Source organism: Elephas maximus, chromosome 20, assembly GCF_024166365.1.
Source record: "Elephas maximus indicus isolate mEleMax1 chromosome 20, mEleMax1 primary haplotype, whole genome shotgun sequence".
In the NCBI taxonomy this organism is placed as follows: Eukaryota; Metazoa; Chordata; class Mammalia; order Proboscidea; family Elephantidae; genus Elephas; species Elephas maximus.
This window is the reverse complement of record NC_064838.1, coordinates 51,850,610-51,876,478: the sequence shown is the minus strand read 5'-3', so window position 1 is coordinate 51,876,478 and position 25,869 is coordinate 51,850,610. Positions and strand designations below refer to the sequence as shown.

Sequence of the window (25,869 nt, the reverse complement as noted above, 5' to 3'; positions counted from 1 at the left end):
GTGCAAGAGCCCTTGGAGCCAGGGACAGGCATTTGGACTTTATACAAAGTGCAGAGGGGACCTGTCCCAGGGCATTGGTGGCATCGTGTCTGCTCTGACTTCTGAGACAAAGTGGGTTTAAGGGGGACGAGAGGGATATCTGAGGCCAGTAAGATGGCAAGGCAAGGTTGAGGTTTGGGCAGGGCAGTGGCAAAAGGGGCAAGGAAGAAGCAGCTGGGAAGCTAGCCAGACTTGGTGAGGGGAGAGAGGAGTGGAGAATGACTACCAGGTTTCTGGCGTGGCAGCTCTGTGAGTGAGAGGATGGGAGAAGGAGCGAGGCTGGAGATACGCCGAGAGGCATGTGAGGTGGGGTGGAGACTGAAGTTCAGGTCATGTTCAAGTGGTGAATCAAGTGTGCTGCTCCTCCTCACAGTTGTTTATGACCGGGATGAGTGCATTTGAGAATGTAAACCAGGGAAAGGTGGCAGTAATGTGGAAGTCTCGTTGCTTCACAGATGATTTTTTTCCCCAGCACGTTTGTTTACGTTTTGAAGTGATCAGTGGCAAGTTTTCTCACAATTAAAGTGAAGGCTATGGTAATATATAAAGATCTTAAGAAAAAAGTTGAGAATCCAACAGAAGCAGCTTCCTTTAATGCCAAGATTGGTGACTTTGGTGACACTGTCTCATTCTGGGCTCTCACTTGAGACACTACAAAGGCATTTACCCAGAGAAGCCTCAGCCTGGATCACATTTACTTTTTTTTTTTTTAAATATTTTATTGTGCTTTCGGTGAAAGCTTACACAACCAATTAGGTTCCCTTTTGGCAATTTTTACACAAGTCGTTCAGTGACATTAGTTACATTTTTCACAGTGTGTCATCGTTATCATTAATTGTGTTCTAGTTGTTCCATTTCTGGTACTCTAGTTTACCTGCCTCCTTATCTTCTCCCCTTTGCTTTAGAGTAATTATTGACCTTTTGATCTCATACAGATGGTTTCTTAATGGAGTCCTGTACTCACGGGTAATGTGCTTTCTTTTCAGTGCCAATCCGTTACTTCACTAAAAGGTGACCTTGGGATAGTTTCAGTTCAAGATTTAAAGAGTATCTCAGGGCAATGGCCTCAGGGAGTCCTCCAGCCCTAACTGGTCCAGTAACTCTGGAGTGTTTTTAAGAATTTGAGTTCTGTTCCCCGTTTTTATCAGGGTCCATCTATTGTGAACCTGATCAGAATGGTTGGTAGTGGTAGCTGGGCAGCATCTAGTTCTGGTCTCAGGGTAGATGAGGCCATGGCTTGTGTAGGGTATTAGCCCTGTAGACTAGTTTCTTCCCAGAGACTTTGGTTTCTTTCTTTTTCTCTTTTTCTCCTGGTGAGTACAGCCCAGTAGTTGTATCTTAGATGGCTACTTGAGAGCTTTTAAGACCCCAAATGCTACTCACCTCACTAACTTGCAGAACGTGAACTTCGTAAACTGTATTATGTCAGTTGACTGAGTTGTTTCATGAGACTAAGAACCTAAGCCTTCAAACCCAGAAAACCATTCTTGCAAGGTGTTTGATTATGTCTGAGAAGTGTAACGGTGACCTCTATGAATATATATGTGTGCGTGCACACACATGTATGTATGTACATATGTATATAGATACTCTGTCCACACACTCACTCACTTGTATCAACCCATATGCATATATGCGTATGTATCTACATATGTGACCATACACTTGCCTTTTGGTCATTGTTGGCATTTTTACCGAATTATGTATGTCATATTCTTTAGTATGAATATTCTTTTCTCTTTCTTCTTAGGGGCATCATTTACTTTGGTCAGGCTGTGCTCATTACACCCATATTTCTTGCTAGTTTTCCTATCACCAGAAATAACAAGTATCTACAATCTAGACAGTGAATTCTCTACCCCCCCATCCATCCCAAGTAACCACCAATGAACATTAATCTGTGTATATATCTATTCTTGTCTTATAAAAGTGAGATCATACAATATTTGTCCCTATGTGATTGACTTGCTTCTCTCAGCATTATGTCCTCCAGATCCATCCATGTTATATGTTTTGCAGACTCATCATTCTTTATGGTTGTGTAGTATTCCATTGTATGTATGTACCACATTTTGCTAACCCATTCATCTGTCGAAGGGCACTTAGGCTGTTTCCTTTTTTTTGCGATTGTGAAAAATGTTGCAGTGAACGTAGGTACGCATGTCTGTTCATGTCATTTCTATTAGGTCTCTAGGGCACACATTTACTTTTGATGAAGTTGGCCTGTATTAGATTTGAATATGTCAAGGAGAAGCACAAAGCCCTGAGCTTGCTGACTGATACTGGTACAAATACTGTGGAGATGGAGCTGTCTCCAGTTTTCATTAGGATAGTTAACTAGGTGGTGTGGTGTTTTAGTGCTATAGCTGCTAACCAGAAGGCTGGTAGTTCGAATCTACCAGGAGCTCCTTGGAAACCTTATGGGACAGTTCTGCTGTGTCCTATAGGGTTGCTGTGAGTCAGCATCAACTCGATGGCAGTGAGTTTGATTTTTTGTTTTCTCTCACCAAGTTCTTTAGGTTTGGAGCGGCCTGCCCCAGTTCCATTTTTTCCATAGGCCCTGGTGTTTTGGGTGCGTTGTTTTGCAGTATGTGAGCTTTTCCCAGAAATGCTGTGATAGCTGAAATGCCTGTGCCATAGGTAGTGAGCCATATGTCTGGAGCTCAGAGGGCTCTGGGAACCCAAATAGATGGTGTTTAAAACTAGGGGAACGGACAAGATCCCTTGAAGGAGTGGCTAAAAAGAGATGAGAAGAGCATTCCACTGTGCTTTGGTGAGCTAGACCCGACACCATAAACTCTAGGTGTGTTTCTTCATTTGTAATTTGGGGATACTGGTACCTGTCAGGGAGCCCTGGTGGTTAAGAGCTCAGCTGCTCACCAAAAGGTCAGCAGTTTGAATCTACCAGCCACTCCTTGGAAACCCCTGGGGCAGTTCTGCTCTGTCCTATAGGGTCGCTATGAGCCGGAATCGACTCAGTGGTCACAGGTTTGGTTTGGTTTTTTTAATACCTGTCATAGCTACCTCTTATAAAGCTAAAATTGATTAATGTATAAAAGCAATTTGAAAACTGTGAAGTGTTGTACTGATAAAAGGTGGTAGTATTTTATGACCTTGCCTTGATTCATCATTATTATTTCTTTTCACATTTCTTCTTGCTTGAGCTCTTAAGGGTTGTTGTTGCTGTCGTTAGTTGCCCTCTAGTTGATTTTGACTCATGGTAACCCCATGTGTTTATTCTTTCTTACACCTACTGTGCCTGGCAAGTAGACTGTGACACATACAGCTTGTTGAAAGAATGGCCTGTGGAACTAAATCGCCCCAGGGCAGAGGCTCTTGCTCACTTTCAGGCCCATTCTAGGGCCTGGCACATCTGTATTCAAGGAAGGAGTGGGAGGAGAATGTGTAAGGAATGCCTGCTTGTTTTCCCTTAGGCCAAATGCATTCCATGGATAGGTGTATTTACATGTTTGTAAAATAACATTCAGAAGAAAAAAACAACACATAATAGAAAAGAACAATCTAGAATTCCTCCACTAGAGTCCATCGAGATGTGTATGTTACACCTTCCTGAGTGACTCTGCTTCTGACCCTCAGCTAGGAAGTGATACAGTGCTCTTGGGCTTGCTTCTGTTTTGACTTTGGTTGTGAAGATGAAGTGAACTAATATATGCCAAGTACTTAAAATAGTGTCTACAGGGAGTGGTGGCTGGTGCCATTGCTTCTGCTGCTGTTATTGTTACTGTTGTTACCACTTCTGTTAATTACTTAGGGGAGAAAATACACATAAGAGAAAAAGAAAAATTACTCATAATCCCACTATCCAGGAATAAATCCTGTTAATATTTCATAATTTGCATTTTCATTCAGTGACATTGTTACCAGAATAAGGTTCTTGCCTCTCACTGGTCAAGAATGAGCAGGTGAGGCCCGTAGTTTTCCATATGAGAAAACTTTATTGAAGAGGCTTTCAAGCAGAGACGAGGAGGGCCTAGAGCAATGCATACCATCTCACAAGACAAAAGCTGGGCCTGAGTTTTTAAAAGTTCTGGTGCAGGAAAAGATTCATGTTTATTCATAGACACAGGGGAGGATATGTTAACTAAGGTGCAAGCGCAGCACCTTTCCAAGATGTCCCCTGTCCCAGAGGCCTCTGGGATTCGTTAGCAGGACTTATTATGGGGTGTCACGCCTGCGCAGTCTCTTGCTCCCTGGGTTTGATTCCCCAGGTGGGGCTGTAGCCCCTCACTGCCCCTGGTGGAAGGTCACACAGCGGTCACAGGTGGATGTTCTGCGCATGTCCCTGGGGCTGGTTTTCTCCAGCTGCTTCTGAAAGGCAACTTTAAAAAAGTTTGCGGGCTATTTTTTACACACCCTGCCCCACTGTTCTGGGGAATGTCTTTGCTTCTGTGCCCTGGCCCATTTCTTGTTACTGTGCAGATTTGGGGGCCCCTCTGTTCCCTGTCTTACTAAGTCTCTACGTTCCACACTCAACCCACTGTTACCTCCCTGATAGTATAGCTTGTTTCTCTTTTACTTGATTCTCCTCTAACCACACCAGTCTCTTTGCTATTCCTCCAACAGGCACCCTCTGATCTCAAGGCCTTTGCTCCCTGTCTTAATATCGTGAACATATTTTCATGCTTTTAAATATTTTCTATAATACCGGTTTTATAACAGTGTGATTACTTTTTAAAACATTTTTATTGTGGAAAATGTTACATACAGAATGGTATATAAATAGCATGTGCCCATCACTCAGTTTCAGCAATTATGTAGCTAAGGTTTCATCTTTACCCCTACCAGCTTCCTCCTTTCCGGTATCCCATATTGTTTCATTCATAAGTGTTTCAAGAGGTAAGTATGACCACCTTTAATAGTCATATGTTTTGTTTTTTCACTCCATGTGGCATGTGATTGTAGATAGTTTTTGAACATTTTTAATTATGAAAAATTTTAAACATCTACAAAAGGAGAGAGAATACTACAATAAACCTTCATGTATCCATCATCTGGATCAGGGATTGGCAAACTACAGCCTGTATACTAAATCCAGGCCCCTGCTTGTTTTTGTAAATAAAGTTTTACTGGGACACAGTCATACTCATTTGTTTACATTTTTCTGTGGCTGTCTTCCTGCTATGGTGGCTGACTTGTGTAGTTGTGATAGAGACTGTATGGCCCGCAAACCTTAACATATTTATTGTCTGGTCCTTTACAGAAAAAGTTTGGTAATCCCTGATCTAGATTCAGCAGTGTCAGCGTTTTGTCATACTTGCTTCATCTCTCTCTAAACAGTTTGTTTTTTATTGTGAAAATATACGTAACAAAACACACCATCTCAGTAATTTCTATATGTGCAATTTTAGTGACACTGGTTACATTCTTCAAGTTGTGTACCCACTCTTACTATTCTTTCCGAAATTTTTGCACCACCGTTAACATAAACTTAATGCTTCCTAAGCATAAACTCCCCCTTTTCTTCCTCCTTCCCATCTACTTAACCACTAATAATGTTTGTTTTTTTATGTATTTGTTATTTTATATAGGTGAGATCGTACAGTATTTGTCCTTTTGTGACTGACTTATTTTGCTCAGCATGATGTTTTCAAGGTTCATCCATGTCGTGGCATACATTGGGACTCCATTTTTCTTTATGGCAGAGTAGTATTATGTTTCATGTATGTACCACATGTTTATGCATTTATCTTTTTTTATTTTTGTATTGTGCTTTAGGTGAAAGTTTACAGAGTGAATTTGTTTCTCATTAAACAATTAATACACATATTGTTTTGTGACATTGGTTGCCAGCCCTGTGACATCTCAACGCTCTCCCCTTCTCGGCCTTGGGCTCCCCATTTCCATTCATCCAGCTTTCCTGTCCCCTCCTGCCTTCTCACCTTTGCCCCTGGGCTGGTGTGCCCATTTAGTCTCATAATTATGGTTGAACTACATGTGTTATTGTTTGTTTTATAGGCCTGACAAATCTTTGGCTGAAGGGTAAACCTCAGGAGTGACTTAAATACTGAGTTAAAAAGGCATCTGGGGGTCATACTCTCAGGGTTTCTCCAGTCTCTGTCAGACTAGTAAGTCTGGTCTTTTTTTGTGAGTTAGAATTTTGTTCCACCTTTTTTGCCAGCTCTATCTGGAATCCTGTATTGTGATCCCTGTCAGAGCAGTCAGTGATAGTAGCCGGGCACCATATAGTTGGCTGGACTCAGTCTGGTAGAGGCTGTGGTAGTTGTGTGTGGTCCATTAGTCTTTTGGGCTAATCTTTCCATTGTGTCTTTGGTATTTTTCATTCTCCCTTGCTTCACACGGGCTTTTAAGATCCCAGTAGCTACTCACCAAAGTAGCATGCAGAATATTTTCTGTATAAACTATGTTGTGCCAGTTGAGCTAGATGTCTCCCGTACGTTCTTCTTTTGATGGGCATTTCTATCGTTTCCACTTTTTGGCTGTTGTGAAAAGTGCTTCAGTGAACATTGGTGTACAGGTTTCTGTTTGCATTCCTGCTTTCAGTTCTTCTGGGTATATACCTAAGATTAGGATTACTGAGTCATATAGTAGTTCTGTGTTCAACTTTTGAGGAACCACCAAACTGTCTTCCACAGGGCTATACCATTTTACATTCTCAGTAGCAATGGATGAGAGTTCCAGTTTCTCTACAACATTGCCAACACTTGTTTTCTGTGTGGTTTTTTTTGGGGGGGGGGCGGGGGGTTGTTTTTTATCATTGGGATTCTGGTGGGATGAGGTTGTATCTCATTTGTAATTTTGATTTGCACCACCCTTAATGGCTAGTGACATTGAGCATCTTCTCATTTGCTTGTTGACCATTTGGATATCCTCTTTGGTGACCCTCTGAACAGTTTTAAAGCAAGCCCCAGACATCAAACAACTTGTTTTTCTTTGTTGTTGTCGAAAATATACACAGCGGAACATACACCAGTTCAGCAGTTTCTAAATGTACAGTTCAGTAACATTGATCACATTCTTCAAGTTGTGCAACCATTCACACCTTCCTTTTCCGAATTGTTCCTACCCCATTAACGTAAACTCACTACCCGCTAAGGTTCCTCTCTAATCTTTCAAATTGCTGTTGTCAACTTGGTCCCATGTAGATAATTCTTAAAAGAGTACAGTGCTCAAGGCAGACGTTCTTTACTAGTGAAGTCAAACTACTGTTTGGCTTTAAGAAGACTTCAGGGGGGTTATTTTTGGTTTAACGCTTAAAGATTATCTCAGGGCAATAGTTTTGGGATTCATCTAATCTCCATGGCTCCAGAAAGTCTAGATTCCATGAGAATTTGAAATTTTCTCCTACATTTTTCCTGTTTTGATCAGGATTCTTCATATAATCTTCGATCAAAATGTTCACTTATGGTAGCTGGGCACTGTTTAGTTCTTCTGGTCTCATGGCAAAGGAGGCAAAACAGTTTTATTTTTAATGGCTACATAGTGTGCCGTTTTATCATTATGACGAACATCCTTGTTAAATCTCTGTACATCTGTACTTATTTCTCTGTTCTTTTTTTTGAAGTTTTATTATACTTTAGATGGTTTATGGAACAAACTAGCTTTGCATTAAACAGTACACATATTGCTTTATGACACTGATTAACAACCCCATGACATGTCAACACTCTCACAGCTTGGGTCCCTATTATCAGCTTTCCTGTGCCCTCCTCCCTTCTAGTCCTTGCCCCTGGGCTGGTGTGCCCCTTTAGTCTCGTTTTGTTTTATGGGCCTGTCTAATCTTTGGATGAAGGGCGAACCTCAGGAGTGACTTTATTACTGAGCTAAAAGGGTGTCTGAGGGCCATACTCTAAGGGTTTCTGCAGTCTCTGTCAGACCAGTAATTCTGGCCTTTTTTTGTGAGTTAGAATGTTCTACATTTTTTTCCAGCTCTTTCCGGGACCCTCTGTTGTGATTCCTGTCAGTGCAGTCAGCGGTGGTAGCTGGGCACCATCCAGTTTTACTGGGCTCAATCTGGTTCTGTATTTACTTCTTAAATTATTAGAAGTAGAATTACTAGTTCAAAATTTTAAGCCTAAGTGCAGCCACATTGCATATTTTGATTTTGATTAAATTGATTATATTCTTAATTAAATTTAGTTATATTCTTCTACATAGGCATCTTAGAAAATCCAGCGTTGTGGTTTGAGGAGTCGTCTGCATTGAATTTTAAGGCCTTGCATGTGTCAGATGTACCTCTCAGTGGTGTCTTTTCCGTTGTAACAATTATCCAGAGGGTTATTAGACTTACATACCACTTTTGTGCCTTTGGTAACAACACAAGTTGAACATCAGCAGGTGCTGGGCCAGGTACCTTACTCACTTTCCTCTTGTCCCCTTGTGCTCTAGGGAGCTGGCCTTGGACCAGTCCCTCTGAAGCCAGCTGCCACCTCTGCTAGTTCCAGGAGTGCCAGGTATCATGGCAAGGCACAGCATAAAGTCTTAGAGAGGATAGGAGAAATTTATTCTGCCAATTTCTGAGTGTATCAGTTATAAAACACTTCACATAATTTTTTACTAGCAGTGGAGAAAGACATTTTTGTGTCTTGGTTATAACCTTACTGTCAGTGCTTTAATTAGGCTAAAGGGTAGCTACTGTGAAGAGCTACACTTTTTTCTGAGCGAGATTATTTTGTTTTGTAGCTCCATCTTCAGAAGGATGAGAAAAGGCAGTGTCTTCGTTATCTAGTAGCTGCCATTACAGAAATACCACAAGTGTGTGGCTTCAACAAAGAGAAATTTATTCTCACAGTCTAGTAGGCTACAAGTCCAAATTCAGGACATCAGCTCCAGGGGAAGGCTTTCTCTCTCTGTCAGCTGTGGAGGAAGGACCTTGTCATCAATCTTCTCCTGGCAAAGGAGCTTCTCAGTGCAGGAACCTCAGGTCCAAGGGACGCGCTATGCTCCTGGTACATCTTTCTTGGTGGTATGAGGTTCCCAACTCTGCTGCTTCCCTTTCCTTTTATCTCTTGTTTTGTTTGTTTAAAAGGTGAGGCAGGCAACACCCTAGGGAATTGGATCAGGGATGTGACCTAAGTAAGGGTGTTACATCCCATCCTAATTCTCTTTAATGTAATCTAATCTTGCCTCATTAACCACAGGCAGAGATTAGAAGTTACAACACTTAGGAAAATTACATCAATCACAAAATAGAAGACAACCACACAATATTGGGAATCTTGGCCTAACCAAGTTCACACATATTTTTGGGGGACATGATTCAATCCACGACCAGGCAGAATAAGAGCATTATATATGAATTATATGTTTTTAAGAGAGCAGTGGATTCATTTGATAAATAGAATGGAGCCCTGATGGCGCAGTGGTTAAGAGCTTGACTGCTAACCAGAAGGTCAGCTGTTCAAATCCACCAGCTGCGCCTTGGAAACCCTATGGGGCAGTTCTACCCTGTCCTGTAGAGTCGCCATGAGTTGGAATTGACTCAGTGGCAATGGGGATTTAAAAATTTTTTTTTTTTAATGGTTAAGAAGCTGTGTAGTGATAGTGACATGGTGAAAGCATGTGGTGCTTTGGTTCAATGAGAAAGAAAAGGCAACTCGAAATTCCAGGAAAAGCAAAAAGCTGTATTTTAAAAAAAAAAAAAATTATGGTCTAAATAAGGTAACCTAAATTGTACCAAGAATTTGAGCAATTGATGGAGTGTAAGATAATCTACTTGACCTTAACTCTTGAAACATTCTCTTTTAAAAGGCACGTATTTAATGATTTAAGATTACAGCTTCATCTTTATGGCACCAAATGCGTTGTGTGGTTCCACAGTGAAGAATAATTATCAGATATTCCAAATGTTTTCTAATTGGCTATCAAGTTTTAGAATCAACCTATAGAAAAAGTATGGGAGATTTTTTATGATAGTTGCAAAAGAGAATATAAATGTTATAAACCTTGACAATGCTCGAAGAGATAAGCATTATAATAACTATTAGAAATATATTTCAGTACTATTTGAATAGAAACATTTACATGTATTACTTTCATAATTAAAAATAATGAGTACTGGGAGCTTAAAGGGGGTCTTTGTGGTTCTGAGAATACTCTATTTCTTGATCTGAATTTTGTTAACATTAAATAGATTGACACAAGTACGATCAACTGATTTGTGACAAAGCTGCCAAAGCAATTCATGGAGGAAGAATAGTCTTTTCAGCAAATGATGCTGGAGCAAATGGATATCCATAGGCAAAGAAACAAACCTAGACCTAAACTAGATAACCTAGATGAAATGAATAAATCCCTAGAAACACACAAACTAACAAAAGTGACTCAAGAAGAAATGGAAAATCTGAATACACTTATGACAAGAGATTGAGTTAGTGTGTGAAAAATGTCAGAAAGCCACTTCTCTTGACACCAGTACAATAAGGATGGATCAAATCAGTTTAGAACTGTCCCATTTTTGTCTGACACCAGCTGCACGTGCAGGACTTCTTCCTCTGACCCTAACCACCCAGAGCCAGGTCAGACCTCACAAGTTAAAGGGACATAGTCCTACAGACTGCGAAGTCTGCCCAAGACTTCAGATGCTAGCCCCAAGCTTGAGAGTCCCCACAACACCCTCACTTCTGACCTGCTGGCTATAAATTCAGGGTTTTTTCTGCCTCAAGATACCAGCCCTAAGATCAGGGTCACAGGCCCCTCACTTCTGACCTGCTGACTCTCACTATTCCCTGAGGTTTGATAATTCTCTGGAATGACTGATAGACCTCAGGAAAGCACTAATGATTACTGTTTTATTACAGCAAAAAGGGTATAAACAGAGATGGTTAGGGTGAGGTCAAGGAGGAGGGTTCCCAACGTAAAACTTCAATGTCCCAAAAAAGGAATGCACTACCATTCCATGTGATTCGATGTCTGTCACCAACCAGAAATTCCCTGGAGGTACCATGTTCACAGCCTTTATTGGGACCTCATTATGTAGTCATGATTGATTATTCTTCCTTTGAGTGTGAGCAGATACCACAAGATGGTGTTTCTGGCCTGGCCAGCCCCTGGCTAAGTTACATCATTAGCACAAACCCTAAGTTGTGGTCTGAAGGCCTTCATCAAAAACACTTAATTCACTGGAGAAATTCCAAAGTTTTAGAGGCTATCTCTCATACACCAAGGACAAAGACCAAATTCTTTTGGTAAAGCTATATTTTTTACTCCACAATTAGTAATCAAAAAACTTGCCACAAAACCCCGAGAGCAGATGGCTTCACTAGTGAATTCTACTAAATATTTAAAGAATTAACATCAGTCCTTCATAAACTCTTCCAAAAAATAGAAGAGGAGGAAGCACTTCTCAACTCATTCTGTGAGGCCAGTATTACTCTGGAGAAAAGATTGAAGTTATCAAGGATTTCATTTTACCTGGATCCACAGTCAACACCTATGGAAGCAGCAGTCAAGAAATCAAATGGTGTATTGCATTGAACAAATCTGCAAAAGACATCTTTAAGGTGTTAAAAAGCAAAGATGTCACTTTGAGGACTAAGGTATGCCTAGACCAAGCCGGGGTATTTTTAGTCGGCTCATATGCATGTGAAAGATGGACAATGAGTAAGAAAACCGAAGAAGAATTGATACCTTTGAATTATGGTGTTGGCAAAGAATATTGAACATACTGAGGGCTGCTGGAAACCCTGCTGGTGAGTGATTAAGTGCTACTGCTGCTAACCAAAAGGTCGGCAGTTCAAATCCACCAGGCACTCCTTGGAAACTCTATGGGGCATCTAGTCGGAATCGACTAGATGGCAACGGGTTTGGGTTTTTTTTTGGGTGGGCTGCCAGACCAAAAAAAAAAAACAAAAAACCCATTGCCGTCGAGTTGATTCCGACTCATAGCAACCCTATAGGACAGAGCAGAACTGCCCCATAGAGTTTCCAAGGAGTGCCTGGTGGATTTGAACTGCTGACCTTTTGATTAGCAGCTGTAGCAGGGTTTCTGGACTGCCAGAAGAATGAATAAAAATCTGTCTTGAAAGAAGAACAGACAGGATGCTTCTTAGAAGGGAGGATGACGAGACTTCGTCTCACATACTTTGGACATGTTATCAGGAGAGACCAGTCCCTGGAGAAGGACATTGTGCGTGGTAAGATAGAGGGCCAACGATAAAGAGGAAGATCCGTAAGGAGATGGATTGACACAGTGGCTATAACAGTGGACCCAAACATAGCAACTAATTGTGAGGATGGCACAGGACCAGGCAGCGTTTTGTTCTGTTATACATAGGGTCACTAGTCACTAGGGAAATGCAAATCAAAACCCAATGAGATACAACTTCACACCCACTAATATGGCTGTAATAAAAAAGACTGACAATAACAAGTGTTGGCAAGGATGTGGAGAAACTGGAACCCTCATATTTGCCTGGTGGGAAAGTAAAATCATGCAGCCACTTTGGAAAATAGTTTGTCAGTTCCTCAAAAAGTTAAACATAGCCCCTGAGGGAGCAAGAGGGCAGTGGGATACAGACCTCAAATTCTCATAAAAAGACCAGACTTAACAGTCTGACTGAGATTAGAAGGACCCTGGAGGTCATGGTCCCTAGACCTTCTCTTAGCCCAAGACAGGAACGATTCCCAAAGCCAACTGTTCAGACAGGGATTGGACTGGACTATGGAATAGAAAGTGATACTGGTGAGGAGTGAGCTTCTTGGATCAAGTAGACACATGAGACTATATGGGCAGCTCCTGTCTGCAGGGAAGATGAGAGGGCAGAGGGGGTCAGAAGCTGGCCGAATGGACACGAAAATAGAGAGTGGACAGGAGTGTGCTGTGTCATTAGGAGGAGAGCAACTAGGAGTATATAGCGAGGTGTATATGAATTTTGTTTTGATATGAATTTTTGTATGAGAGGCTGACTTGATTTATAAACTTTCACTTAAAACAAAAAAAAATTAAAAAAAAAATGTTTAACATAGTTCCATCAGTTCCACTCCTAAATATACACCCAAAGAATTGAAAATAAGTGTTCAAACAAAAACTTGTCCGTGAATGTTCATTACTGGTGGAAATAACCCACATGTCTGTGAATTGATGAATGGATAAACATAGTGTGGTATATCCATATAATGAAATATCATTTGACCATCAAAAGGAATGAAGTACTGATACATGCTACAACATGGATGAGCCTTGAAAACATTATATACTAAGTGAAAGAAGCCAGACCAAAGGTCACATATTGTAGGGACCCCAATTCATGGCATAAAAACAGTACAAACCATAATTAACAATGGACAAACACCAGAAGAGAAACTAGATAACCTGGAGTTCCTAAAAGTTAAATACTTACGCTCATCAAAAGAATAAAAAGAGAACCTGCAGACTGGGAAAAATATTTTGGCTATGGCATATATGACACGGGTCTAATCTTTAAAATCTATAGGATACTTCAACACCTCAACAAAAAGACAATCCAGTTAAAAAATGGGCAGAGGATATGACCAAAAGGCCACATGTCGTATGATTCCATTTATGTGAAATGTCCAGGATAGTCATATCCGTAAGATAGAAAGTAGATTAGTGGTTGCCACTAAAGGGGTTGAGGGAATGTTGATTAGTGGGTACACGGTTTCCTTTTGGGGAACTGAGTGTGTGTGCAGACATGTATATAGTCAAACAGAATTACCACATGAGCCAGAAATTTCACCCCTAGGTATATACCTGAGAGAATTGAAAACTAATGTCTACATAAAAACTTGTACAAGGCTGTTCATAGCAGCGTTATTCATAATAGCCAAAAAGTGGAAACCACCCAAACATCCGTCAATGATGGATAAAATGTGGTATATCCACACAATGGAATATTCTGCCATAGAAGAGGAATATGAAGTACTGATACATATTACAACATTGATGAACCTTGAAAACATTGTTATGTGCAAGAAGCTAGTCACAAAAGGTCACATATCAAATGACTCCATTGATATTAAATGTCCAGAATATGAAAATCCGTGGAGATAGTAAATTGGTGGTTGCCTAGGGCTAGAAGGGGAATGGGAGCACCTACTAACAGGTATGAGATTTCTTTTTGGGGCGATGGAAATGTTCTGGAATTAGGTAATGGTGTTGGTTGCACAACTCTGAATATCCTAAAAAACACTTTAAAGGGGTGAGTTTTATGGTGCATGAATTATATTTCAACAAACTTATTTTAAAAATAGAACTCTAAAAAATCAATACTCAAAAAAAAAATTCAATTAGAAAATAGGCAAAAGAAATGAGTCATTTTGTGGAAGAGGATGTAGCCATGGCAAATACTCACATGCAAAGAGATCAGCCGTTAGAGAAATGCAGATTAAGACCTTGATTAGATATCAGTACACACCTTTTAAACCCAAACCAAACCCCTGGCAGTGCAGTTGATCCTGACTTATTGCGACCCTATAGGACAGGACAGAATTTCCCCAGAGGAAACCCTGGTGGCATGGTGGTTAAGAGTTCAGCTCCTAACCAAAAGGTTGGCAGTTCGAATCCACCAGGTGCTCCTTGGAAACCCTATGGGGTGATTCTCCTCTGTCCTATAGGGTCGCTATGAGCTGGAATCTACGGCAACGGGTTTGGTTTTTTTTTTTTTTTTAAATCTTTAAGGTAGAACTGCCCCAGAGGGTTTCCAAGATGGGTTCAAACCACCAACCTTTTGGTTAGCAGCCGAGTCCTTAACCACTGTGCCACCAGGGCTCCTTACACAAGAGCTAAAATGAAAAATAGTGACAATACCTAATACTGGTGAGGATGTGAAAAAACTGGATCTCATGCGATGCCGGTGGGAATGTAAAATTATACAGGGACTTTGGAAAACAATTCGGCGGTTTTTAAAAACTAAATGTACCTTTACCATATCACTCAGCAGTCACACATTTAGACATTTATTCCAAAGAAATGGAAATTTACATCCACAAAAATCTGTTCATGAATATTCATAGCAGCTGTATTTCGTAAGAGCCCCAAACTGGAAACAACTGAAATTTCCTCAATAGGTTGATAATTAAACTGTGATACGTCCATACCAGTAATAACAAAAGAAGTATTGATACAGCCAACAACCTGGATGGATCTTGAGGGTATTATGCTGAATAATAAATTAAAAAATCTCCAAGGTCACATAGTGTATGAGCCCATTCTCAATAGCATTCTCAAAAAGACAATTACGGTGTGGAGAACAGATTAGTGAGTCACTAGGGGTTAGGGAAAGTGGGGTGAAAGGGATGGGCATGACTCTAAAGAGATGGTGGGAGGGAGTCCTTTGTGGTGATGGAATAGCCCTATATCTTGATTGAGGTGGTCATTACAGCAATCTACAGATGTTTTAAAATGTCATACACAACATACCAAGGTCAGTTTCCTGGTTTCAATGTTGTAATATTGTTGCTCTGCGCCACTGAGGTGATTCCAACTCATAGTGACGCTGTAGGGCAGAGTACAACTGCCCCATAGGGTTTCCTAGGCTGTATTCTTTATGGGAGCACATCTCCACGTCTTGTCTTCTCCAGAGGCGCTGGTGGCTTCACACTGCTTACCTCTCTGTTAGTAGCGGCTTAACCATTGCACCTCCAGGTCTTCTTTATTGTACTGTAATTTGAAATGCAACCATTGGGGGAAACTGGTGAATGGTACTGGGACTTCTGTGTACTGTATCTGCAGCTTCTTATAAATCTATAAATATTTTAAAATAAAAAGTAAAAAAAAAAAAAAACCCAAAACAAAATACCATTGATTTCCCCTTGCATTTGGGCCCTACAGGGTGTGGCCCCTGCCAACCTTTTATGCCTCTCTGCCGACTCTTATCCTCCTGGCAGCTCAGCCAGCACCTGCTTGCTGTTTTCTCTTTTTTCTGGAAAGTGCCTCTTCCATTCTACCCCCTTTTTTTCTTGTGGGGTCTCTGATTAGTATTCATTTCCCAAAGCGGTCTTCTTTTAACCTCCATGTAGGAGCCAGCCTCCCTGCTGCTGCATTTTGCTTCATTCACACCACTAGTCCCAGTGTGTAAGTTTATATATATCCTTTGTCGGAGGGCTTGTCTTTGGTCCGTTCCTCTGTTTCATCAGTTCCAGAGGACAGGGACTGTATCAGTTGTGTTTACCTGTGTATAGCTAAAGCTTAGCAGACTGCTTGGCATTTTGGACATAGTCCACAGATACTTGTGGTATGACAAAAGGTGGCAGGTCTGATGTGGCTGAAGCTTAGGGCAGGTGGTGGAGGTGTTCATTGAGCTGGAAAGCTTTAGGACAGAGCCTGCAGTCTGTACAACGTTAGCTTCTCTTCTCCTACCCTCCTCTGTTTTCTCTGCCTCCCTTGGGCCTTTAGGACATGCATTTGTTTTTTGTTGATTCTTTTTTTTCTCCCTCCATTTTATTTATTTTGTTGTTGTTGAGGATATACAAAGCAAAACATACACCACTTCAACACTTTCTACATGTACGATTTAGTGACATTGGTTACATTCTCCAAGTTATGCAACCATTCTCACCCTCCGAGTTGTTCATCCTTCATTAACATAAACCCACTGCCATCTAAGGTTCATACTAATCTTTTGAGTTGCTGTTGTCAGTTGGATCCCATGAAGATCATGGTACTAGTTAAGCTAAACTACTGTTTGATTTTTAGAAGACTTCAGGGATTGGGAACCCAAGGTTGAGAAGGGGAGAGTGTTGACAAGTTGTGGGGTTGGCAACCAGTATCACAAAACAATATGTGTATTAATTTTTTAATGAGAAACTAGTTCGCTCTGTAAACCTTCATCTAAAGTACAATTAAAAAAAAAAAAAAGACTTCAGGGAATATTTTTGGTTTAAGGTTTAAAGATCATCTCAGTCCTTCACCGAAAGTGGTGTGTTAAAGTCTCCTACTATTATTGAGGAGCTGTCTATCTCTCTCTTCAATGCTGTTAGAGTTTGTTTTAGGTATTTTGGAGCCACGCTGTTGGGTGCATAAATATTTATTATGGTTATATCCTCCTGGCGTATTGACCCTTTAATTATTATATAGTGTCCTTCCTTATCCTTTTTGGTGGATTTTACTTTAAAGTCTGTTTTGTCAGAGATTAATACTGCCACTCCTGCTCTTTTTTGATTGTTGTTTGCTTGACATATATTTTTTCCATCCTTTGAGTTTTAGTGTGTGTCTTTAAGGTGTGTCTCTTGTAGACAGCATATAGACGGATCGTGTTTTTTAATTCATTCTGCCACTTTCTGTCTCTTTATTGGTGCTAAGATTATCTCAGGACAATGGTTTCAGGAATTCATCTACCCTCTGTGGCTTCGGAAAGTCTGGAGTCCATAAGAATTAGAAATTCTGTTCTACATTTCCCCCTTTTTGCTCAGGATTTTTCTATGGAATCTTTGATCAAAATATTCAGTAATGGTAGCAGGACACCATCCAGTTCTTCTCAGGGCAAAGGAGGCAGTTTTTCATGGAGGCAATTAGCCACACATTCCATATCTTCCTCCTATTCCTGACTTTTCTTTCTCTGTTGCTCCAGGTGAATAGAGACCGATTATTGTGCCTTGGATGGCCACTTGTAAGGTGTTAAGACCCCAGGCACTATGCAGTGAACTAGGAGACAGAACAAACACTAAACACATTATTAGGCCAGCTAATTGGGATGTCCCGTGAAATCACAACCCTGGACCTCTAAACTAAGATCTAAATCTCATGAGGTGTTTGGTCGTATATAAGCAGCCTCAGCAGCTACTCTTTGTTGTTGTAAATATACCTGTCACACTCTTGGTTGATTCTTTTTTTTTTTTAATAATTTTTATTGAGCTTTAAGTGAACGTTTACAAATCAAGTCAGTCTGTCACATATAAGCTTATATACACCTTACTCCATACTCCCACTTGCTCTCCCCCAATGAATCAGCCCTTCCAGTCTCTCCTTTCGTGACAATTTTGCCAGTTTCTAACCCTCTCTACCCTCCTATCTCCCCTCCAGACAAGAGATGCCAACACAGTCTCAAGTGTCCACCTGATACAAGTAGCTCACTCTTCATCAGCATCTCTCTCCAACCCATTGTCCAGTCCCTTCCATGTCTGATGAGTTGTCTTCAGGAATGGTTCCTGTCCTGGGCCAACAGAAGGTTTGGGGACCATGACCGCCGGGATTCCTCTAGTCTCAGTCAGACCATTAAGTCTGGTCTTTTTATGAGAATTTGGGGTCTGCATCCCATGGTTGATTCTTAATATGTGTGAATTGGTTCAAGATAATATTTGGTGAATACAGGCACAAAAAATAGGCCATCATCTTTTTAAATTCTGTTTTATGATAATGTGTGTGTGTATGTGGGGGGTTTCCAAATATCCACGTTTATTATCTCTTTGGGGTGAGTTCAGAGTTGTGGGTACCTTAAGCAAGCTTAGGACAAGTGGGCTGAACCTACTGTCTCCACTCTTAAGAATCATTCTGTTCCTTAGTGCCTTTACCTTCTCAGCCAGTGGGTCTGATTTGATCTGTCCTCATCCTCTCTCTAGACTTCCTCAGGGCTGTTCTTTGTCCTGTCGGAGCAGTGTTTTTTCTTTACGTGTACAGCTCTGATTTGTGTGTCTAATACCAGGTTTATTTATTTTTGCTTGCAAGCGGGATCTCCCACAAAGGCAAGCAGCAGGATGGTTTGTTTTTATGTAATGTGCTCCACTTGGCATGACCATGTCTCTTTAAATTCAGGAACCAGAATTGTAGATCTTGATCTGAAACAGCCTGTAAGCATGGGGCAATGTAAGAAAAACAGGTTTTTGGTTGAGGTTGAGTAAATTTTGCTTTGGAGTAGCTTTGCAGTGAAATTCTCACTGTGGAGTAGAGATAGAGAACATCTCTTCTTGCTAGGTTCAGGTAGGTGGGCTGTGTAGTGAACTAGAATTTGGATTTTTTTTCCAGCTTTGCTTTACAGGTGCTGTGAAAATTAAACGGTTATAAGGATTAATGGAAGCCTGAACTGGCTAAAGTCATTTTGAAAGATTTATATTTGCTACACAATGGAAGTGTACTGGATGTCTTTTTCTTGTGTTAGTAGTTGCAAGTGTAGGAGCTGGACCTCAAAGGTGGGACCTCTCTCCCCTGTATTACTGACTTATGTGCTGGAGAGGCCAGGAAGGAGGGGATTAGTAGGATCAGAATTGGCTGGAGGACCTGGCCTTGGGCAGCAGATGTGGAACTTGTCAGAGGAACAGGTTGGAAAAGCCACAACTGGTTTATGGCCATGAGCATTCAGGGATCCTCTTGACAGCGTCTCTCTGCAGTTATGTATCTGATTTCTGTATCTTTCCCCCTTGGGGGCAAGATAAGATTAGGGGGCACAGGAGCAGAAAGGAGCTTCCCAGGAGAGCTTGTTTTGATGCTGGGTGATGAGCGCCACCACTAGTTGTCTTCTGCGGGTCCACTGCTTGAGACTTCTGTAGCCTATCATGTTCCAGGTGAGCCCCATGGAGAGTAGAGCTGTTGTGAGCACAGCAGCTGTCACCTGTGCTTCTTCTGTCCATTGTCAACTGGATGGACCTACTGAAGGTTCTTTGTATTTCCTTAGAAGGTTCCTGGACTGGGAAGTTGCATGCATACTTAACGCTGTGCTCCCAGGAAGGTGGAGGAATTGATAGCCATTCCTTTCTAGCTTGTGAGTCGGCTGTGCTACGGCTCCTTTTGCTTCTCATTTCTGGTCCTGACACTTGTGAAGAGTCATCGCATTAGCCTGGATTTTTATCATTGAGCCTAGTCGAGCCAAAACGTGTGCTTGGGCAGGTTCTATCTAGCACAGGCCAAAGAAAGCAGCAACATGCAACAGGAGAAGTGGATTTAAACTGAGATTTCACTGGAGAGCTCAGAAAGGAAGAGAATTATAGACCCCTGGGCTGTCCGCTAGGGTTTTCTATTTTAATTATATTGGTTTAAGGTTCTTTGTGAGCAACAGAAGTTAATTCTGGGTAACTTAAGCAAAAAGGGGATTTATTGGAAGGATATGACGTGGCTCATAGACTGGAAAGAAAAGTTGATGAACGAGTCTTTAGGAAGGACTGAAGCCAGAACAGCCTGGGGATCTTGGGAGCAGGAACCTCTGTGGGGATGAATAAGCACCACCCACTCCTTTCTGCTTGGAAGTCAGAAGTCCAGGAGAGAGGCCCAACGTTGAGGGCTTGGGTTGGGGAGGAGCACCGGGCTGACAGTTCTTCCAGGCCAAGCCCTGTGGGGAGAGTTGGTTACTTAGAGAAGGGGACAGCTGCTGGGCAGGCAGGACAGGAGGGGCCCTTTGCTCTCACAGTCCCCAGAACAACTCTAGGACCCGGAATGGAGACTTCACCTACAACGGCTGCCAGAGTGAGTTTTGTTTAGTGACTTTTACTCCAGGGGCCTAAGCTTTTTGGTGTCTTTGTGTTGAAGGCCGACCTCACAGAACATTCTTCAGTGAATCACTGTTTGTGCAAGAATGTGTTTTTTTTCTAGTCAACCCTATGTGAAGGTCGTCCCCAGGGATTTCTCTCAGTCTGCCGGATGTACAGAGGAGAGCGGGTAGGGTGTCCAGAGTGCCCCTTTGGGTGCAAGTAGTTGAAGGTGGTGTGTGTTATACACGTGTGTGCTTTCCTGTGCCACATGTGAGGAAAATGCCCTCTCTCGGGAGTGGCCTTTTAAAAATGCCTAACACGGAAAAGGGTTGAGAGTTTATTACCAGAGCTAGAGGGACAGTGCTTTGGATTCTTTGATTAGACTGATTAGAAAGCTGCTCACAGTCACTAATATGTAGATGACCAAGATTGTGTGTGTGTGCACTCACGTGTATGGATGTATCCAGACGTTGCACAGGTGTTCTGAAACCTCCCTATGGCAACCCTAGATTACAGAGCAAGTACCCTCTTAATAGGCTGATTTCTCTCTTCCAGCCAGGTACCCCCTGCAGATGGTGGCCACTGTCAGTGTCGTCCTGCGGGTGCCAGGCTGATCCATGGTCACTTTCCGGGATGGCTGCAAGGTGACTCCAGCTGAGGATGACCCTGACTGAAAGGCTGCGTGAGAAGATATCTCAGGCCTTCTACAACCATGGGCTGCTCTGCGCATCCTACCCCATCCCCATCATCCTCTTCACGGGGCTCTGCATCTTAGCCTGCTGGTATGTTTCTGGGTTGCCGTATATGTAGTAGGCCAGTGTCTTGGGACAGTAAGCTTCCTAACCTTGACTGCTGTGGAGCCCTTGGTCTCTTTGTGCCTTCTACACAACCACAATGGGAACTTGAGGTTCATTGGGCCTGCTGAATGGGGAGCTTGAGTCCTGGTCTGTTTAACCAATAAACCAAAAACAGCCCAGGCTGGTCCTGACTTAGTGACTCACCAGATTTGTTCACATCACCGCTAATTTATTCCAAAATAATATTTAGACATTCTGAGAAACTGAGATCACTGAAAGCATGGTCTTTTAATCTCCCATCTCAATAGGGGCAGCTTTCTTTTTTTTATTTAGATGCCTTTGGTTTAATTATTTTATTGTAGTAAAAATATGCATAAGAAAACATGCCATCTCAAGAATTTCTGCATGTCCAGTTCAGTAACACGAATGCATTCTGGAAGTTGTGCAGCCATTCTTGCCCTCCTTTTCCAGATCATTTCACCACCACCATTAACATAGCCTCAGTGCCCCCTAGCGCCTTCCTTTTACCACCTGGTTAAGGGCAGGAGACGTTGAGTATTGGCAAGGCAAAAGTCCATTAGAACAGTTCTCGAACACAGAGACTTGCTTCACTGCTCCTTAGGTGTTTTCTTGTGTTCCCCTGGAGGCTCTTTCTAATCTCTTGTTGATTCTGGGTGTGCTTACCATGGACCATTGCGAGAGCTCTGCTCCATTGATGTCAAGCCGATTCCGACTCATAGCAACCATGCAGGACAGAGTAGAGCTGCCCCATAGGGTTTCCAAGGCTATAATCTTTGTAGAAGTAGACTGCCATGTCTTTCTCCCATAGAGTGGCTGGTGAGCTCGAATGGCTGACCCTGGTGGTTAGCAGCTCTGCACTTAACCACTGTACCACCAGGGCTCCTTTATGGGAGAGCTCTAGCTGCCCCGATCCATATCTGTCTGTCACAGGACCTCATAGAAACCTGCGGACTGGCTGACAAGGACATCCCATTGTAAAAGGAGGGACTTGACATAGGACGGCATCTTTGGCTCTAAAATGCTGACAGCCATAAAAAGAACCGCTTTATTACCCTTTTTTCAGGAACGAATTTTGGTTTTCAGATTCCTTTTATACGTTTGTAGGTGTTTTCAGTGCCATGCTGGAAGGAGCCTCAAGCCTGCTCAGTTTTTAATGCTCCCAAGTTTTTCCCTAATGAGGAATAAGAAAGGTGAGCGTCATTCATTGAGAGTTTCCTGCAGTGTGCCGTGGTGGTGCTTTCAGGTATATGATTAAATGTTCTGTCAATCTTCACAACACCCTTAGGAAGTGGTCCAGTTATATTTCTATTTTACCAAAGCGGGCTGGAGGCTTGGAGACTTGCCAGGTCTACACAAGTAAGTAGTAGTGAGGCACCGCAGTCTGTGGCACTGCGGCTCTCGATTCTCCTCGCTCTGACTCATTTTTATTTCTACTGGTGTTTTAGCTCTGTAAAGTTGTGTTGTGCAAGAAAAGATACTTGTAGGTACATCCTGTAAATAATGAGATAGAAATGCTTTGAGAACCCAGGTCTTGGATTTTTTTCCCTTTAATTGACCCATCTCTCTTTTGAAATCACTTTTCTAGGCCAGACCTGTGTGCTAAGGCAGGCGTTCTCAGACCTTAGCTCATGTCAGAATCACCAGCAGGTGGGCATGTTAAACACAGATTGCTGGCCCCACTGCAGAGTTTCTGATCCAGTAGGTCTGGGGCGGGCCCAAGACTTTGCATCTCTAACAAGTTCCCAGGCCTCGGAACCACACGCTGAGAGCCACCAGGCTGCGTCTTCCTTGAAAATGTCTCTGCAGTTCTACCATTCTCTCAGCTAAAGAAATTATTCTGATTTCTGTAGCAGCAGTTTGTGGTGGTACTCCTGGTCATTGTCACTTTGTTGAGGGGCTTGGGACCCAGCTCACCCCTCCATTAAACTCTCAGTTCCTTAATGGCATCTTTGTATTCACTTGTGCACATGGGAAGGTGTTAATATGTGATGCAGGGTTGCTTAACAAGTAAGACAGGCTTAGTTGTGTTTACTTACTAATCTGTAGTACGCAATTGCATCTGTTTGTCACCACAGAAGCACACGTGAAGCTGTGCACTACAGATTAGTAAGTAAACAAGCTCGTGTGTATCTTGCTTGCTGGTTTTAATCTGCCTCTGATGTGATGAGTTAATACATCAGTTAAACCTGTATTCTGTTTGGGTAGGTTTAAGTTGGGGGATTGTTGTGAGTTCACTTTCATAAAGACAGCTCTAGTCACTGGAAGAGGGAAGGATGATTCCCCTTTGCCAGCTGGGACTGGGCACCTCCTGGGCAGGGATCTAGGGCATGTGTAGCAACTGCTTGGGTGCAGTTGGGTCTTATCTTTGAATGAGGAATTTGATATCACAGTGTTTCAAAACAGACTGTCCTTATATATATGACGTGGAGGCCTAAAAACTTTAGGAGAGGTCTCAAGTATGGGGGATGCCCCCACCACTCGGATGGAGTAGAATAGGATGGAAGGTGGGAAGAGGTGGATGTGATGACAGCATCTAACGTCCAGCACAGCTCAGGTGCAGCCGAGCAGGGCAGATGGCTGCCTTGTGTCTCACAGGTGCACTTGGCAGAACATCAGTCCTGAGAAAGGGGTGGGTGAGGCCCACAGGGCAGGATTGGGTCAGTGGGAAGGACCAAAAAACCGAACCTATTGCCCTCAGGTCCTTTGCGACTTACAACGGCCTTATGAGACAGAGTAGAACTATGCCATGGGGTTTCTAAGGCTGTAAATCTTTATAGAAGCAGACTGCCACATCTTTCTACCACAGAGCAGCTGGTAGGTTGGAGCTGCCAGCCTTTTGGTTAGCAGTTGGGTGCTTAACCACTGAGTCACCAGGGACCCTGGTTGGAAGGAAGGGAAGAGTATAATCTTCAGTGACCACCAGTTATGTACGTCTTCAGGTGCTTTTCACACATAGTATCTCATTTGGTCCGCTAACATCCTTGGAGATGGTCATTATTCCCTTGTTCTTTTAAAGATGATGAAAGTAGCATGGAGAGCTAGTAAAGTAGTAAGTGCTGGAAGTGGCAGGTCTGTGTGGCAGATCCAAATCGGTGCTTTCTCCACTCTACCATGGTGACAGGAATTTCTTTGAAGAACGCTGTTTGGCACTGATACCTTTTATTGCAAAGAGTTTGTTCCTTGAACAATAGGCCTGAGAAGAAGGGTCCTAGCCACGGTGGGCCAGGAGCCAAGGACAAGCAGGGCCAGCATAGACAAAGAACAGAGAGGCTTTTTGAACCAAGTGGCCCTATACAACAGAAGTTGAGGACCAGAAGGCATAAAGGTGGGTTTTGTAGCCACCTTAATAAAGGTGGCTACAGTACGTGTCAAGTGCTGTGCCAAAACAGTGATACAGAGGCACAGTTCATCCCCTCACAAACCCGTGGTCTCAGCTGGAGACAGATGCTTGCGATGTCATTGGATAACGTGCATAGCAGATGTGACCCCACCTTGGTGCGAAGGGAGAAGATTTCCGGGAGGCTTCCTGGGAGGAGACACTGAAACCAAGCTCTGCAGAAAGAATAGGCGGTCTCTTCCTCATCTCCCTTACTGTTTATGGCTGTGGTCATTCAGCTCTCCACTCCCCAGCCAAAGGGCCAGGCAGCACCCTGGCACCCTCTGAGCACCACCCGGCCTTCTTTGCTTCCACCCTCAGATGGTACTGTGGTTTCCTCTTCTCTTCACAATCAACCTGTTTTTCTTTGAAGAGGAAAGACCTGCCTGTACTGTGATGTTCTTGGTACTGTGTACTTAACTTCCCAAACCAGCATCTTTGTTGTGTGATCTTAAAGAAGTTTTAAAATTTCTCTTAAAATCTGATTGTCTTAGGGAACTTTTTCCAAGGTTAGAAGACGTCTCTAAGCCTCTAAAGACGAGAAAGGTGGTATCAAAGAATCCAGAGTCCCGGACCCTGTGGCCAGGAGACCAGAGACCCTGCATCCAGGGCATAAGACCTTGCTGTGCTTTCTGTCCGGAGTAATTCCCCCTTCCACCAGTACCTCAGGTTTCCTGCAGAAGACAGAGTTGGTAATAGCCTTTCACAGTTTTTTTAGATGTTCAGGTCCCATTTAATTGCTTATTTTTTATTGTTTCTGGAGTAATCGCTGCACTTGACATCCCTGTATGCATGAAGCAACCACTGAGCTGTAGAAATACTTTTTGCCCACACCCCTGACCACCACCAGGTCACCCTCAAAAATGAACACAAGCTTCATAGGACATCTCAGTTGACTGGCCTGATAACGTGCTTAGTACCTCTGTTCTACCTCCTAGTTCATTGTGTAGTGCCTGGGCTCTTAAAAGCTTGCTAGTGGACATCCAAGGCACGACACTTGGCCTGGAGCAACAGGAGAGCCAGGAATAGGAGGAGGAGGTGGAATGTGTGACCAATTGCCTCCATGAACAACTGCCTCCTTTGCTCTGAGACCAGAAGTGGATGGTGCCCAGCTGTTGCTACTGAACATTTTGATCAAAGATTCTGTAGAAGAATCCTTATCAAAAAAAGGAAAATTCCCAAAAGGGTGAAGAGAAACCAGATAACTGGGAGCTCGTAAAAATCAAACACCTATGCTCATCTAAAGACTTCACCAAAAGAGTAAAAAGACCACCTACAGACTGGGAAAGAATATTCAGCTAT

At 42.5% G+C, this 25,869-nt stretch overlaps 1 protein-coding gene across 5 annotated transcripts in view; it reads left to right on the top strand.

Moving 5' to 3' along the window:
- The window catches only part of SCAP (SREBF chaperone), a 109,169-nt gene that overhangs the window by 26,688 nt on the left and 56,612 nt on the right, over positions 1-25,869 (top strand). Inside the window, exons 1-2 of one of the 5 annotated variants that reach the window (XM_049861889.1) lie at positions 18,324-18,892; positions 20,929-21,155. The exons of 1 other annotated variant lie outside the window; for it this stretch is intronic. In XM_049861889.1, coding sequence (XP_049717846.1) covers positions 21,034-21,155 — 122 coding nt within the window. In that variant the 5' untranslated portion in view covers positions 18,324-18,892; positions 20,929-21,033. Of the gene's footprint in view, positions 1-18,323; positions 18,893-18,983; positions 20,369-20,928; positions 21,156-25,869 lie in introns of those variants that run through there. 3 more of the 5 variants (XM_049861890.1, XM_049861887.1, XM_049861888.1) reach the window with 3 other exon arrangements.